Below are 18302 nucleotides of genomic sequence, written 5' to 3'. Positions count from 1 at the left end.
GATTTAAAGAGTAATTCTTAACAGTCTTAGATCCTAACACATGCCTTCAGAAATGAAATCTAAACCTCACAAGCTATCACTTCTATATTCTTAGTATGTGAAAAAAACCTAATACGCCTGCAGTAACATTCACAAATAATAGCTTCACCTTCCGACCCACAGTCCTGATTTTCCACAGAGCTTAGAAATGTCACATTTCAATACACTATAAATATCTTTCACTTCAGGAAAAACTCAGGTCTATAAAGGCTCAGCACAAGTGAAATGTGTGCCTAGTCTTTCGTGGATATATGCATATCCTGCTAATAAAAACATCCAACACTTTGGTGTTACTGGCAGTTTCTGTTCTTACTTTCACTATCCTAGCAGTCGTCAGTTTATGTGCAAGAAATATAGATGGGAAAATCTGAACATAAAGCACAAAGAACATTAATTGCTCTCCCTGAAGTCACAAACAGATGCATATATACAACACACATCTCAAACACAGCTAATAAACTTGGCTATGAGGAATACAATTAGCAGCAGTAAAACTAAAAGGTTTATTGCAAATGACTATGGACCAGATCCTCAACTGACAGAGGAGCATCCTTGAAAGAGATCATCCTCCACTCAGGAGCCCACTACCAGGCGCACTCAATAGCCTCTAAGGCCGTCTCACCTACCACGCACCTGAACACCCTGCCAAAGCAAGCTACAGTACCTGACGGCACCTACCGTTCTTGTGCAGGGAAGCAGGACACCTATCGCAGATACCTAGCAGCAAGGTACCTCCTTCAGCCTTCCTTCCTCCACATTTCCTTTATGCCAGTGCTAACCCAATCTAACAGCATGGGCTGTGAGCACCCGAAGAGCCCTGTGTTATGTGGGATGATATGATGTGTTGACCGTAACTATGAGAATCCTCCACTACCCAAAGACAGCAGTTTGCAGACTCTTTGCACTAATTAAAGTGGCATAAATGAGCAGCACTGCTATTTGGAACATGAGCTGCAGACTTCATCTTATGTCCCAGTAAGTAATACAAAGTCATAAGAAAAATGCTGTATTCTCACTTTCCAAATACTATTCTTTAGCTAGAAAGGACCTGCTTGTAATTTTGTGCATGTGAAAATAAATTGCCTGAGCTTTATTATGTAGAATAGTAAAACCGTAATCTACACGTACACATTTTACAGGCTGTGGTATCTTTGCTAGCAACATAAAGAATATTTGTTTAATTTATATGCAAAGGGAAGACTGAGGCATAAAGAACAAAGTGCAATAAGAGGTGTTGGGAATAGATGATCTGAAGCAGATATCTATTTACAGCAATTCAAAGCTTCACAAAATAATAAAAAACTAAAATCTCTATTACTGAAACGGATGTTTCTGAGGCAGGAAAAAAAAGTAAGAAAATCCCAACATCTGGAAATGTAAGTGGTAGCAAAAACTGTAAGATTCAATTAAATAAAGATAATAGGTCTGAACTACTAGAAGGGCATCTGTGAGGTAAACCAACTGGCAATGAATTAGCTGGAAAAAGTAATTTTTAAGATGATGAGCCATTAAAAAGTATTTTGGCTTTCAGTCTGTCAAACTGACTAGAAAGAACATGTGAGAATTCAAAACTTAAAAGTAAATATCCAAGAGTCTACCTGGACATTATGAGAATAATTCCATCTGCGACAAAACTATAAAGCAGCACTGGAATCCAGATAGCTGAAGCTGCCACTTGTGCAAAATTCGACATGATTAATCATTCTTACTTGAAAGCCGTTCCTGTGACCAGGAGTACTGTGACAAATAGGCAGTTAAGGGGTAGAATATACTACTCTACTACTGGATCAAGCTGCATATGATTCTATGATTTTATATTTCTATACCACCACCAAAACACCACAGAGAGCTGTGAAGCAGCTGTTCCAGTAGAAAACTTTTTTTTTTTTTGCTAGGCACCTCATGTAAGTCAGACAGGATAGCAAGTTTTTAAAATATAATAATTTTTTAAAATAAAATAATTTTCAATATCGTTTTTAAGAAGTCATCAGAATTTTTTAGTAGCCACTTAAAATACTCAGTTGTTTCCATTTGTTATGTTTAGCTTAAAAGACAAAAAGGTATCTAAAAGAACCATATTTTTGGTGCAAAAACACAAGCATCGTCAACTAGCTAAACGTGACACATGCTTTTGAGTTATCTTTCTCAACTCAAAACCTAGACAATATTAACTTATTCAATAATTTATTCCCCTTTATTTCTTCCTCTGACTTTGAGTTCTTAATACCTGCACAATGTTGCTGCCTGCAAAACTGGCTCTTCTCCATATCCGCCCTCTTGCCAAAGCCTCGTTTAACAGGTGAGCTAGTTTCCGCTCCATCTCAGCCTGAAACACTTCCTCCTGAATTCGCTGGTCGACGACACCCAAGAGAACTACATTGCAGAGAAAGCAACCCAAGAACACAAATGAATTAGTAAAAGTTTTCAGTGTCTTTTCTGCAACTTCAATTACAAGCTTTGAGTAACCCTGTGACATCTCACAGACAATTCAAAAGCAGCTGTGTTCATACGGGAATACTGCCCAGATCAGCTGGAGGTTACATGTTGGAAAGGAAGACATTGGGTGGGAAAAGGTTAAATGAAATAAATTAAAAAAAAAAAAATTAGGGCAGAGGGCATTTTTTGAATCTCAACCAATCTAGATCCAGGATATTGAAGAAACAGTTTCAACTCTAAAAAACCCATAAACTTATGAGCGTTCAGTGAATTGTTTAAAAACAAATAAAAGAGAAAATTCAGTCTAAATTGTCTGCTGCAACTACTTTCAGTCAAAATGTTGTGTTCAGAAGTGATACAGAGTGGAGATGGGCAGGACAAGGGTTCAGAATCAAGGAGAAAAAATAGGAGACCAGCAGCACATGAATGAAGCTGTGTATTCCAAATGCATCTTCCCTAGGCGAAACAGATTAACAAGTATGACAATCATAGCACAAAAAACCTGGTTAGTAGCTCTGCCCGCTTCACTTCCCAACCCCAGGTACTCTGAGTCACTGGGGCAGCTAATGCTAAGAGGAATCCCTGAGGAACACCACAGAGGAAACATGAAAAAAGTGTGGACCTTTACTAACAAGACAGCATCCAGTAAAAGAAAAGTGGAGTGAATGGAGTGACAGTAATTCAAATGACCTAATTAAACAACCTTAAAGGACAGTAAACCAACTCACCACTTACTGCAGTAAAATAATTCAGTTTTCATTTCTGAGGGTTTCCACTAACATGGTTTATATTTTTTAAAAGTCCCTTTTTCAGTAAGTTTTTTAAGTGTGGTGCTTAATAAAAAAAACATCCAGTTCGATAAAATCAATTGAATGTAATTTTAATTGTTTTAATTTTTAAAACAAAAACATTACAACCACTTTTCCCATTTAAAAATTTTCACTGCAGATGTCAGAAAAAGGAAACATTTTCATGATTTCTCGCAGAGATCAACAGTATCTGCCTTCTAAATTCAATCACAGACTAAGTATCTCAGAATTAAATAGCAAAATAAATAGACAGTGGCCTAAGGCTATTATACACAGCAAGTAGAAGACCATTCTTGCATGTGTATTGAATTTCAGTATCAATGAATTATGCTTAATAGAGGGACAGCTACAGAGAACACTGCATATCCCAACGTTTTATGACTATTGGGATACATGCACATATATCTGAGTAACCTAATATTAAAAACCTCATCTTTACGAGCATAAATTCTATCATTTTCCTATGTCACGAGTCATTAGCCTTACAACACAATATACAGACTGAAAGGACTGACCCAGCTAAAGTCTGCTAGCTCTTCCCAGGCTGCCTGCAAGAAATGGAATTACAAAAAAATTCCACTGCAGCAAAAAAGGTGCTGCAATTGGCTTTCAAAATCTTACAGTTTGGAAGTTTAGAAAAACCCAAAGGGACATGACTTCTGAGTTGGAAGAACCCTCTTCTTACTGCAGAACCTAAGGGAACTTCCAGCAACAATGGACAAAGCAAACCTAAGGCTGAACAAGAGAGGATAGAGGTGTGACCAAAAAAGCCAACATAAATCTCTAAGGAAGGATGACATTGAATGTGAGGTACACACATGTAGCTTCTCTCATGTTACTGAACATGATCTGAAATTCTTCACTTTTCTTCTCTAAAACAAATTTTGTGGGCTTCAGAAGTTAAGCTGCAACTTGGTTTCCTGCTTTAAAAGTAAACTGGGTCACTGGTGAGGGACCCACTGACAGGGATACCTAAAATAAGACTACGTCTATACTACTGGTGAACTACTGGTGAACTACAGTGAAAAAGTTGTGGGAAAACAAGAGTGTATCTAGTGGGGCATCTTCACCCTAACAGCAAGTTTTCTAGGCATAGCCTGGTCACTGTTCATGCTTTCTCCTTAAAAGAAGCAGGTAGGACCTACAGCATGCAGGCAACCTCAATAGCCTTTGAGCATATAAATGTGACAGCTCAACTGTATCTGTGAATTATAGAATAAACCATCCAGAAGATTTGGGTGGGAGGGATCTCGTGGGAATGAATCAGAAAAGATCAATGAAATGTGATGAAACTCTTTTGTGTACTCAGAACGTATCTATTTTAATTCCATTTTATTTCTATTTTCATTCTGTTATATTCCGGGCATGTTTTGGTAGAAAGTACCACACAAATAAGATTTTAATTTTCACTTCAAATAAAAACCTAAAAATCAATGTGGTATATTGACAGCATGCAGAATAGGCACTTGTGCCTATTTATTATTATGCCTGACAGCGTAAGTTGTCTCACTAAGAATGAACTGCTTTATAGACAAAAACGACTATGAGTGCATTATCAAGAAACTGCAGTAGTTCATTGTAGATCCGGGAAGTACATTTCCTAGATATTCCAGGTCACTAGGCCTTTCGTTTTAGAATTTATTCAGCTCAGGAACATTATTACCTCATAAAAATGCACCACCCCTAAGCTATCGATATTTATGTAGGCTAGTAGCTAACAAAAATAATTGCACTCTTACTTACTCAGAGATTGTACATACCTGTTCTCACCCAGGAAGATTTCATCAACTGAGACACATTAAGTTTAGGATAATGAAAGGCTGAGGGAAAAACAGAATGGAGAAAAAAAAAATCCATAAGAACAGTATTCTCACCAAATAGACAAAAAAAGAAGCCACTTCATAATTTATACTGTCAGTAAGCATCTTTCTTACACAGATGTGTTACTACTCCTGAGGCTATGCAGACACGATGGTAAGAGAAGTGCTCTGAACATACATACACTCCGCAGTTCACCTCTGAACAAAAAGAAGCTAACTGAAGCAGTCAGATTTATTACCTGAAAGATTTCAAGCTGCTGTACTGAGGTCATTGCTCCTAGAAATTTAAAAGCTCACTGTCTGAATTGTGACTCTTACTGAGCGAGCTGCAGGATCAGACTTTTGCTCAAAGGGCAATGAGGCAACCCATGAGTGTCTCAGAACGAAAACAAGGCCTTCTGTGAGGCAGAAACTACATGGAAACACTAAATGTAAAGCAGAAAACTAAATATACCTGCTTTGTGTTCCAGCCTTGTGCAGGGGGAAACATTTAAAATACACCACCTTGATTTTTTTTTTTTTTTTTTTTTACAAAAATCACAAATAAATGCATGTAGAAACATTGCCATAGACAAATCTTATGGCTTTTGTGTTTGGCTCTGTGACCCCAAGCTTTCTTAATTTCTTAATTCTTCAAAAAAAACCTCTGCTCCAGAGTGAAATCCTTGCACCAGTGAAGTAAATGAAGTCTATTTCTACTGACTTCAGTAGGGATAAGATTTTTCCCAAGGTTTCCACTGGAGAGCAGTAAAGACATGTTGGGAAACAAGTAAAGATGGGGGCTGGGACAACAGTTTCCTCAAGGGAAGTCTTAAGCTTCACTGTGGCAATAATGAAAAGGAATGGTCTTAACTTTCTCAAAATATTTAATCCAGATGCAGTTTGCTAAGCATAATACAAAGGTTAATTTTTAAACCATTTCATGGATAGAAAGAATGCAGCACATAATTAAATGACCTGGTCCATGCTAGATCAGTTTAGAGTAAAGATGTCTTCTCTTCAGTTGTAGAATAGTTTGGCGCTATTGCATGTTTCAGAGAAACAGAAAATCACTATTTTTCTAATATAAACTATGCAGTAATTTGTAGAGCAGCTGACCTCTGTCACTGTACCTAAAAACTGATTCTTTTGCCCCTTTAAAAACTTATTAATTTTTTGTTAAGGCAAGAGCCAAAGAATCATTAGTTACGTTGTACCTTTTATTTTCATAGATTTATGAATAGTCCTATGGAAAAAAATTAAAATTTGGTTATTCCACTTTTATTTCAATAACAACACCACTAGCTTCAAGAGAACCACCTGGGAGGTGCTTTGTGACTTACTATTCAAGAAGGGTATCAGAATATGGTCCTTTATTCTGAACAGGAAACATCAGCCCTCTACACACTGACCAGGATGCATCAAATTTCCAAAACAGAGACCCACAAAAAGCACCTCACAGTCCCTTTAAACACACACATTTATTTTTGGCATCCTGCTACATGATTCTTCTGATCGTAGCTTTTAGATTGGAGCTCTATTTACTCTGGTCATGCAATTGTTTACTTCAATTTAGAAATACAACCTGAACAAAAAAGCGTAAACTAAAATGCATCTGTTGTTTTTCCAAAGCATGGAAATAGCAAGATAAGAAAATCAAAAGCCTTCTGGTGGCCATAAAACTTTGAACTACTATCAGTTGTGGGTTTTTTCTTCTTTTAAACCAAAACCATGTTTTGCCTCAATACTTAATGTGCTCTTCACACTTCTTCTAATTAGTACTTGAAAATGATTTAATACATGCAAATTGCTGGATGACTATTCACTTAAACTTTTCACAGAATTAATGAAATTTAAAAATAAAACAACTTGAGCAGAAAATCTTGAAATTGAAAAGGACGATGTGCCATGATCATTGGTAACTAAGGCTGGGTTCTAAAACCTGACAAAGAATGCATGAAATGATGGACACTTCTGCAACTGAGACCATGCTCAGAAGTCAGAAAATCCAGGCTCCAACTCTTATTCCACAGGTCACTCAAGTGTCTCACCAACACACATGTGGCCAGATCCTGAGCTCAGGTGGAGTCTCAGCAAGAGCCTCTGCAAGATTGTATTCGCAAGATTCCTACTGCCCCTGGAAGTAACAATTAAAAACAGCACAGACTGATTGTTATTCTGAGGGGGACGTTGAACAGACAAAATGCAATTATTAGTTAGATTACGGCTGGTCTGCTAATGACTACAGTTGCATTAATGAAGTAGATGCTATCATCTTTAGAAGATTTTAACACACAGCCCTGAAGCACCATACCATCTAACAGCATCGATGCAATGCTGACTGAAAAGGGAAAGGGTCACCCAGTCACTCAGAAGCCTCGACAGCAGTCTGAAGCACACCACTTGGGCAACATGGCCTTTGCCAGATGCTCCAACAAGGATCTCTGACTCTCTCATACAGAGATGTGTGGGACCATGCAGGATAAAACCGCTACCATATTTATTGTTCTAATTTCTGATAAACAAAGGGGCAGTAATACAAAGCATGGAGGGAATGCAATATTTGGAATGAGAAGGCATCAACTGAAAAGGAGGATTCCATGCAAGTATCAGGGTGCGGGCAACAGTAACACACCAAATCTGTTAAAAGTCTGATCCGAAATCCACCCAGATAAAAAATGCCATATATGGCAGTCTTTGGACTGTATCAAATGATTTTATATTATCTTATTGGCCTTGCAAATCTCCAGGACATCTGAAATAGATGCCACTCATCAAAGTGCTACTTACAGCACTGAAAAAATAGCAAGTCCCAAGGCAATTCTCTCTACTTAAGGCCATAATAAAAACAACGAGATTTATTCAGGGTAAGGTCATGAAGGCCAATATTCCTCATCTGGTCCAGAGCTAGCCTTCACCTGTCCTCAGAGAAATCTTCCAGCCATAGAGATACCAAAGATATTCTTTCCTATTGTTTTTAATGAACTACCACCCAAAAACCATGACTAGACTTGGTTTCTGCTGACATGTAGTTCATAACCATCTAACCAGTTTGCAATCTAAAATGTGAGATGTAAGGTGGACGACACAAAGTATGCATGCAGGAAGGTGTAAACTGAACATAAACATGTTGCTGAAGTCACCTAGAAGTCTGTGGGGGAAAGAAAAGATTCTGGAAGTTTCCAGGCTTGACAACTCCAACAGCCCTGTTCCTGCACAGAACAGTTCATTCTGTCAAACTAACAACTGTCACTACTGACCCTAACTCCGAGTGGAAGACGACGACAAAAAATTCCCGTTGTTAATGATGTAGTGCACAGGGACAACCCACACAGTTAAAATTATAAACAGTACACATTAGCTATGTGAAAAATCCAGTGAAAGGACTGTGTGTGAAAGGCAATGAGAAGTGAACAAGCAGCAGGGAGCAAATACATTACTTCATACAAGGCTTATATTCGGGATATTGAAGGCGAGGTCTCACTTCACTTAACAGTGTTGAGATACAGTGATATTACACAAGTAGCTTTTCCTTAGTGAGAATCAACTTAAACCCGTGACAGCTCAGCTCACCTACAAATCAGTTCTGCTTCAGATGCAGACTATAAAACTTACAAAATCATACACAGAGCCCTCAGGGGGAAACAAAGAATGTCACCACCAAGAGTATTAACTGTTATCTTGCCTGGTAACTGAGGCACAAAAGGCTTAGAACAGTATGACAAGGAACACTTCATATTTACATATAAGAATTTACATATAAACAATAACACACATAAATTGCTTATATGTAAATATATAAATATCCAAAATTGCCCCAAAAAAACACATTGAAAAGCAGAGGGTTGCATATTAATTTGCACAGAGCAAAGCAGCTAACTATCTAAGGAAGGTCTTCACAACACTTTCCTTGCTATGACTCTTCTGTAGACCAAGGGGCAGCATGAAAGCAGAGTTCAGGGCCTAGAAAACAAAAACATTTAGGCATCTTCCTGCCAAAGTAGCCTTGAGGCTCTGGCTGCTGGTCATTCTCAACAGACCACTGAATAAAGTGTCTCAAGAAGGATCTGCCCAATGCTGCTGAGCCTTCAGACATGATTTCTGGCTCTGAATACTGAAGATCTAAAATCCTTTGGCTCAAAATACAATCATATTGTATATGTATATAGCAACAGTGCAAAAAACTGTAGAAACAGCTAAAAATAACCAAGTGTGGTTGCCTCGTTTACAAAAGCGTATGAGCTACATTCATTACTGTGCTTGCTGAGACAGACCTATAGCTATAACAAGCTGAGAAACTGTGTTCCCGCTTTGCTGACTTGTCAAATCATACCATGTCTGGTGTTCCAAAACAGTGACTACAAATGTGCCAAAGCACTACTGAGACCAAACTAGACAAGTTCAAATCGAAATGAGCTGTCCTGCATTGGGCTCCATCTACAGTAAATAGGAGTTCTTCTAGCAACAAGTAAGTCAAATGCTGACAAAATGCTTCTTGATTTGGGGCACCATATCCACCAAATCCTCATGTTTTCTACATTGTGAACTTTGGGAAGATCTCGTAGTTCCTATAAATTCTGGATTACTAAATTGAAATTTAATATATTTATTTTAATTTGATTTATTGCATGTATTTTTTAATTTTAATACAACATTAAATGTTTTGAAAATTCAGTCTAGACAAATTTGAAGGTCATCTTCAAAATTTCTCTAACAAACAACCTAAGAGACACCACCACACTCTGGCTAGGATCTCTAAGGCAAGTGATATGCTCTGTGGCAACATTCACCAACAAACTATAGCAGCAGTTAGGTGGGGTCATTACAGGCCAGGGCATATACATAGCTTGTTCAGCTATCATCCCTGTTACTGGGAATGTGCAGCAAAGAAACAGTATTTTTCAAGAGCTCCAAATGGGAGAATCTGGGAATAATGTGTGTATCATGATGGACTTCAGTCACCACTGATGAGTAACTCTGCCTTCCTACATTAAGAGTCTGCTTGAGGATTTGAAGTTCCATATCGTTTGTGGCATTTGGTGGATTTGAGGGGAAGAAGAATAATTTTGTGTTGAAGTCTGGAGGCCTGTGCTGGAATTTGCAGGAATGAAATTACCACACTGTTGGCATATTTGTTTAAAATTGTCAGCAGGAGTAAACAATTCCTGAAGCTTCAGAAACAAAGTTATAGAAATAACTCACCCACAGGCTTGGACATGCCACTATACTAACAGAGGCTAAATTTGCCAGGCCACAACAGCCAACATTTACACTACTTCACAACAAATCCTCGAAGTAGTAGGTAAGGAGGAGAAATCCCAATGGGACCTTTTTCCAAAGGCACTACCTGACCTCTTCACTCATTCTATTTTGCATGACTTTCTCATTAACATGTGAGCTACCACAGAGCTGGCATTGGCCAGGAATCAGCCCCACTAACCAGGCACTGCAAGCATGCAGATAACACAGGGAGAGCTCCTGCTATGAGCACTGAAGAAATTGCCTTCAAATTTTCTAAGTACCATCAGGAAAGGAAAATAAGGAAAATAGTGTACATGGATGTTTAACAAGAATGTTTTTCCCCTATGACCAGCCTTTCTTTCAGGATACACTGGCCTTGGTAGAAATTCTGTTATCATTTAATTGCACTGGAGCTCCATCACACAATCCAGAAGATGGATTCTCAGCAAGGGGCAACCTGCAAATTAACTACAAATATTACTCCAGAATATGTGGACAAAACTAAAAACTGTAGGACCAGATGTGCGTACATTACAGGAGAAAAAGCCCCACAACACTGTAAGTATTACCCAAGAGACTAAAAGCTAAATAAACTCTAGGTGCAAAAGAGATGACACAGAGTAAAGAGAAATGTCTTTCAAGCAATCAAGGCAAGAGCAACATTTAATTTGAATTCAGTGAGAGATAAAGTCCATGGCCCATATCCTGAGAAGTCTGTGTCCTCACAAGGTACAAAAGAAATGCTAGTCATCTAGGGACAGGCTATTAAGGCTTTTGGTTCTGGCTCAATCAAATACAGCTACAGGTACAGCCTGTGTGAGACCAAATAAGAGGAAAAATGTTTAAAGGAAATGAGTCAGCAACCTTGTACATTTTATAAGTGATTACTGGAGCAGAGGATTCAAAAATGCTAAAAAATGAAAATGAGTTTAAAAAAAAAAGTATGTTTAAACTACTTCTAGTCACTGGGAAAGTATCCCGTGCAATCATCTTACATAGATTTAAAGGTGCTACAGAGAACGACTTCTGCTGACAATCACTCTCTTTACAGTATCTTCATTGACATAATACTTCACAGCTGCATAATGAACAGCAGTTACCATTAGGCCTGATTTTCTACTAGACATTTAACTGTATAGCAAGAATCACTGGGTCAGATGTTATGCACCTATATAGCTCACAAAAATAACTCCAAAAATTAAAAATCTGCATTGGAAAGCACAGTGAGATAGGAGAAAGAGGGAATTAATGGACCAAGTTAGCAGTAACACCCACAGGGGGAAAGGCAAGTACTGCTCTCTCATTATCTTGCCTACATTCACGAGTCATTTCTGTCATGAGCGATCCATTAGTGTACAACAATAAGTGTTGGGTTTAGAAACTTGGTTTATTTATGAGGCTGAGGTCATCTGAAAAATCTAACCAAACATAAGTTGTCAAGGCGGAGTGTCAAGCAAATTCTGCTATGCAGGCAGTTCCCATTAATCTAAGTTTAGGATGGCCATGGACTGGAAAAAATGACTTGGAATGAGAGTTGTACATAAGAAGCAGGACATATACTTAAAAGGTAATACCTTAAAAGATAACAGACTACTCAAAAAAGCACTGCTGCTGACTAACAGATAACCCAGACAGAGTATATGGTATGGGCAAATACATGCTTATGTTGCCAGTGTCCCAGGCTTTCTAGAAGTCAGAGCCACAGCTAAGTGCAACACAAAGCCCAAGGCAGTAAACCCTGCTGAGAAGCTGCAAAGGCCCCTGTAGTCATAACCAGAAAGACACATCTTGGATTGCACTTCAGGGCAATATTGATCAAAGTGACTTTTTTTTCGTAATGTGGACTAAAACCAATGGAATAATGAAGCCAGGTTGAGCACAACTGGCCCAGCGCAAAAGGAATGGATGATGACAAAAGCAACAAGTTGCTGTAACACCGGTATGTGAACAGAGAGAGGCGTGGATTTGCTCTGCAGAATTCATGACTCAAGTTAGGTAAGTGAAGCTTCATTATCACTTATGCACAAAATTACTTTAAAATTTTAGAGAAGGAAAAATACTAAAAAAAGTATTTTGCAGTGTTGGCAAACAGCAAGTACTCACGTTCAGCAATTTGCTGCACAGGAAAGCCCAGATAGAAGCTGAATTCTACCACAGACAAGTTTCTTAGCTGCTCACTGACTTTGGACCCATTTAGAAAACCATGTCTATCTCGGATGGCAAAAACAATGCTCACAGGGCCTTGCCGAAACGCTACTCCAGGCCTGCTCAGAGTTATATTCAGTATCTGAAAAGACAAGATTGAAGCAGGGTCAGCAAAATCAAATCACTGGCATTTCCATTCCTTCCTTGTCAGATTTTGTTTTTCCTAATACGGGGAGGCGTGTGTGGAGTGGGAGTAATTCACATCAAAACAGAGGAACGTGAATTCCAAATTGATTCAACCTGCTGAGTCTCAGAAGAGGCAAAAATACATGTGAATTCCTCTTTTAAGAGCTATCCTTTAAGGTCAATCATAATCCAGAATGATCTGAAAGCTACAGTGCAGAAACCGATGAAAAAAAACAACTGGAGAGAGAGTCAGCAAAATAAATCTACCAATAATGAAATCTTAGCTGAATGCCAAATTGTGTGGAACAGACAGGAAGAGACCATGGTAGAGAAACATTCTGAAAATGGATGTTCTCTTCATCAAAACCTCCTGCACCATGCACGCCCAGACCCTACCACTGGTTAGAAGCCTTAGTTTGGCACCAAGGTACACAGCAACTGTGTTTATGTAGACAAACCTCTTACAGACACTGAGGAAGTATTTAAAATAAAAGTTTGCCAAGATGATAGTCCAAGAAATTGTTTTGCATATTCTGTCTTCAGTCTGCCCAGTCACACTGTGTCATTCTGAACTGTGTACAGTTCTGAGCACTTTACTACAAGTACTATACAGTAGAATTATAAAATCTTTGGGTTGGAAGGGACCTTTTAAAGTCATCTTGTCCAATCCCCCTGCAGTCAGCAGGGACATCTTCAACTAGATCAGCTTGCTCAGAGCCCCGTCCAACCTGACCTTGAATGTTTCCAGGGATGAGGCATCCACCACCTCTCTGGGCAACCTGTTCCAGTGTTTCACCACCCAACTATAGTACTTCAGGCACTATAAAGTTTATGCCATTTTTCCTGCTACGATTTTATTTTAGGGTACCACAGATGGGCATTTATGGTGCCAGTTAAATAACATTATAAATTTTTCACTATTTTTGATATTACAACAAAGCTAGATTAGATTTAAGAATTCAGACAGAAGAGGGAGTTGGTCTCATTAAGTTGAATTACTGACTTTCCAAAGAGTTTTAAGCTCTGCTATGTGATTCAGTACCCAGCATATATGCAATACATTTCATATGTGAAGTTCTAGTAGCAGCTGCCACTGACATAATATACTGCTGTCTAGACCTCAGAAGCAACTAGCATGTTTGCTCACATAATGGCAGAGTGCATATAAGTCCTATATTCCCTAATAGGATCCCCTGAATGGCAAATAAGACCTCAAAGTTGTCTTCCAACAAAAACATTCTAATCACACCTTACTCTGTAATAGTAAAATCCAATGGGAATTACTTTGACAAGGGTAGGGGCAGCCTTTATATAAAAAAGTATAAAGCCTATTATATTCAATAATGCTTCTGGATATAAATCATCATCTTGGATAATTTTTTCAAAAAGCCTAAAGCCAGAGGTAGTGCCATATTATTTCGTAGGGGGAAAAAATCCTGACTTCATGACAAAGCCTAGTTCTACATGGTCTAGATGGCAAATGGCAGCCAGTGAAAAAAGGTACAGACAAAACATGCTAATCTTACCTGCACAGTGAAGTTGTACAACTCCTGGTGTTTGCTCACTTCCACAAATGCCATTGTCAGCCCTTTCTCAATATGCCGGCTAAAGTTGCAGAACCCAACATCCACGTTCCGAGGCACAAACTGAAGGACTAAAGGCAAAGGGTACACATTATTCCTACAGATGAGTACTTCCATGAGAGAGAACAAAACAAGCAAGAGAATCTACAGGGCTATGACTTTTTAATGGAATTCAGGACATATTCAGAGAAACCTTGGGTAAAAATACAGTAAAAATAAACTTTGTGTTGGTGCACTAAATTCTCTATTTGTTAGTATCTGTTGCAGCAGTAATTAGATTGTCAGAAGGTATTAGTGGCAAAATACCCACATTGCATCCTGAAATTCATTGCACACTTCACTATGTACATGTGGCTGATTTTACAGGACTTGAACACTGAATCAGCCACACCGAAATCCTTAGTACCCAACACATCAATGAAAATCTTAAGGAAAAAAGCAACAAATCTCTTTCTTGTAGACTGAAATACAGTATTTAGCTTGCCTAAAAGACCACATATTGGGTCCGTTAATACACATTAGTATCAGTCTAACACTTTCAAAACACCTAATTAGCAAACAATCTTTTAAATCTAGATACATATACTTTAAAGTATTTTACAGGTGAGAAAGCACAAGAAAGAAAGAATGAGCATAGAGGAATGCAAGCAGGCACACAGACCTTAACTACACGTACACCTGTGGATTTCCCGATATAGTCTTACCCAAATAAATGCTATGATTAGGTTACAGACCCTAACAGCAATGTTATACAAGATTCAAGAACAGAAAATATGTCTACTGTCTATCTATATAACCATGTTAAACCATGGAAAAAGACATCACAGCTGCACAATTAAAGAAGTGATGTCTTACCATACAGTTATTAACAGAGCAGAAACAACACATGAAACACGTGCAAGCAAAAGCACTTATGTCTGACATTCATTAACTCTCTGCCTATAGACTCAATCCCTGACACTACCTCATTATGCAGTCAACCAACCAGGCAGGTCATTTTGTTATGCAAATAGCGCCTGAAGAAAATTTTAAATGATACCACTGACTCAAAATTTATTATATGGGTAGTATTTTACTTTAATAAAACTAGTAGTCATGGTCTTCACATAAACTGCTGCCATACGGCAGCCATGGAAAGCCAAATACTACATGAGCAATCCTCCTGCTCGCATTATACATGAGCAATCAATCCTCCTACTCACCAATACTCCTACAGTATGAGAATTCTAAAAAATAGCATTTAAGATAAACAGAATTTGAAACTTGACTCAAGCATTATAAAGTAGCTGTGCTGTGATTTTATGAGTTAATGTTTCACAGAAATTTTTTTTCTCTTCTCATCTTTTGAAGCAAGAAAAAAAGCACACCCATTTTGCAACATGCCAAAAAATTTTTCTGAAAAAATAATGAAATTATGGGGTTAATTGTTTACAATTTATCATCTCTCAACCACAGATCTGGCAAGTATCCCACTAACAGCCAAGAATTAAGATTGATAGCAACAGAACGCAGGATTTTGACTTAAACTTGCATACTTAATCACAAGTGAAGAAGTGTGAATCCATATGAAGCTACATCTCCTTTTTGTGTCAGGAAGAACTCACCTGTCTGAACTTGGAATCTGTTATCTGGCACAGTGAAAGAAGGATGCAGCGAGAGGATCATGGGGGCCTCACCACGGAGAAGACTGCTGTTCATAAGCACATTTATGACAGCTATTGCCGTGTAAACAAAAGGACCTGATGTCACCAAGAATGCGAATTTGGGGGATATTTTATAAACCTAAAAAAAAAAAGGGGGGGGGAAATAAAAAAAAAATTCTTCACTGTGAAATTTGGCAACACTTTACACCTACATAGGCCTACGCATTTCAAAGCCACATCATCAAGACATAGGAAAATGTAATCTTTATTTTTCAAAGAGAACAGAGAAGCACAAACACTCCAATAAGGGCTGCGCTTTGCAGCCTCTGCTCCAGTGCATCAGAGAGAGGTAACTCCCCTGTGCTTGGTGCATCTACTAGAATCTCTTCAGTACAACACAGCAATCTCAACACTTCTTGATTTATCACATCCCAGCATAGTAGCACTCCCCTGCTTTCCCCTGGAGTACATAAGAGTTTCCATACAAAATCGCTGTTTACTTACGGAACCACCTGCATAGCTTCTGCATTTCAGTCATATACTGCATAGTGAATACATCCTATACCATTCAGATGCGATATGCAAGAAGCAAAATACACATAACCTGTGTTTTATGGACATAATTTCCACACTCAAGAATGCTTTCTCCCAGAGAATGCTTCTATCTGCTTATTTCAGCACAGTTACCACAATTACAATTTTCCTTTTCCAATTCATCTCCTGACTTTGAGTCTTCTTAAAAACCCTGAGGAGCCTTAGTCACCATGTAGAAGAAATTAGATTGTATGTTAAATATAAATCTAGGTGAATGTTTCCATGCAGACACCATATCCACCATTTCTCTGTCACCTAAGTAAAAACAAACTGAAGGCTTTTATGTATTTAAACATATTGCAGTGTCTTTTCCCCTTCAGAGAAACTCTCTCAGTATGTTCTGCTTCCCCAGAATTATTTTTTTTCTCTTTGGTTTACTCCCCCAGTTTGCTTTATTTGCCTAAGGCAGTCACACTAAAATATTTTGAGATGTCCAACATGATGGCCTCACAAATAAATATATAATTTACATCTTAGATGAAGAGATGCTAGCACCTTGCAGGCTTTGAGCTGGTGAAGGGGTAAGCTAGATACCCTCAACTTCAGGATCAGCCTTATAGGAAATGCACAGTGCTACTTAAATTGTGACCTACAGGTTCCTTACTGGTATTTCTGCAATGGTGTGAAGTGATGGCAATTGCTCTTTAGACGAGAGAGCAAGCAGCTCTTCCCTGTCCTCCAAAAACATGTGTTTCACAGAGATCATCTTTACCACAAGAAACTACCTGAGAAGAAGGAAATAAAAAAATAATCTATGCTGCTCATTATTCCATTCTTCCTTCTTAGTCCACAAATATATGCAGCGTCCAGCTTTCACGTTAAATGGATTTAGACCCACAGAACTCAAATTTGTTTGATATGAATAATATGCATAGCTTTTTTCAGTTCTTCTTATCTGAAATTTTATCCTTTTATCTCAGGATGAAATGATCTCTGCAGCTTCAGTTTGTCAAATGGAAACAGCAGTCATAATGGGTAAGATATGCCAAAAGAAAGTTGCCCATTACTTGCAAAGGAGACTACTTAAAAGGCAAGAAAAAGAGGAATTAGAATTACAAATCTCAGTGACAATTTGCTGGTGATTTCTAAAGGAACATATGCTGAGGAAGAGAAGCGTCGTATAGCCAGCATATACTTAAGCACTAGAGTTAGTGCATAAGAATCTCTGACCCATTGCAGTGCTCTGTAGATGCAATGAAAGCAGCCTGCCCTGAACACCCCCCTGAAATTCTGCACTGACTTTTTCTTCTTAACAGCTAACACTGTTTCTCTTTTGTGCTTCACTGCAGCAGAAGAGTGAACTCCAAAAGAATGTAAATAAATAAATAAACCCCTCAAGCAAACCACTTAAGTGTAACTTTGGGATAGGTAGATGAGAACCACTACGAGTCAAAAAAAAAAAAAAGGTACTTCTGCTTGAGATATTGCAAGGTTGTCTAGAGTTAGCTCTCTACAACCTAATTCAGGTGACAGAAATAATATAGCCATGCCAGCATGATGCTGTCTACAAGCTAGTTCACAGCGACGTTTGCAAAGTTGTCTAGGATAGATGAGCACAGCTCATGACTCTTGATTTGTGAATGAGAGTAGCTCCTCTCGGCACAGCCCTAACAGTTCACAAACCCAGCTGTCCATCCAACACGCTCTTGGGAGGATTCACCTCCCTGCCAGGACAGTTAGACACTAACAAATTAGCTAGCTGAACCACCACATTTAAAAGTGCCATTTGTTAAAGTAAACAAATACAAATTTCTTATCTTAACACTTTGGTCCTTAAAGCTGAAGCAGCATGCAATACTCCATGTGCACTTTGGAGCCATTCCTGCA

General features: G+C 38.4%; 1 protein-coding gene across 1 annotated transcript in view; it reads right to left on the bottom strand.

Annotated features, from left to right (window-relative positions):
* KIAA1549 (KIAA1549 ortholog) overlaps positions 1-17181 on the bottom strand; it is a 66027-nt gene extending 48846 nt beyond the window's left edge. The window contains exons 1-6 of the mRNA XM_010296636.1: positions 17080-17181; positions 15843-16020; positions 14182-14309; positions 12428-12611; positions 5045-5104; positions 2267-2412 (exon numbers count right to left, since the gene is read on the bottom strand). Coding sequence (XP_010294938.1) covers positions 2267-2412; positions 5045-5104; positions 12428-12611; positions 14182-14309; positions 15843-16020; positions 17080-17181 — 798 coding nt within the window. The remainder of the gene's footprint in view (positions 1-2266; positions 2413-5044; positions 5105-12427; positions 12612-14181; positions 14310-15842; positions 16021-17079) is intronic.
* Between the last annotated feature and the right edge of the window lie 1121 nt (positions 17182-18302).

The sequence above is a fragment of the Phaethon lepturus genome, unplaced genomic scaffold, assembly GCF_000687285.1.
Source record: "Phaethon lepturus isolate BGI_N335 unplaced genomic scaffold, ASM68728v1 scaffold1531, whole genome shotgun sequence".
Lineage (NCBI taxonomy): Eukaryota > Metazoa > Chordata > Aves > Phaethontiformes > Phaethontidae > Phaethon > Phaethon lepturus.
The sequence above is the reverse complement of the archived record's forward strand: the minus strand, read 5'-3'. Positions and strand labels throughout refer to the sequence as shown.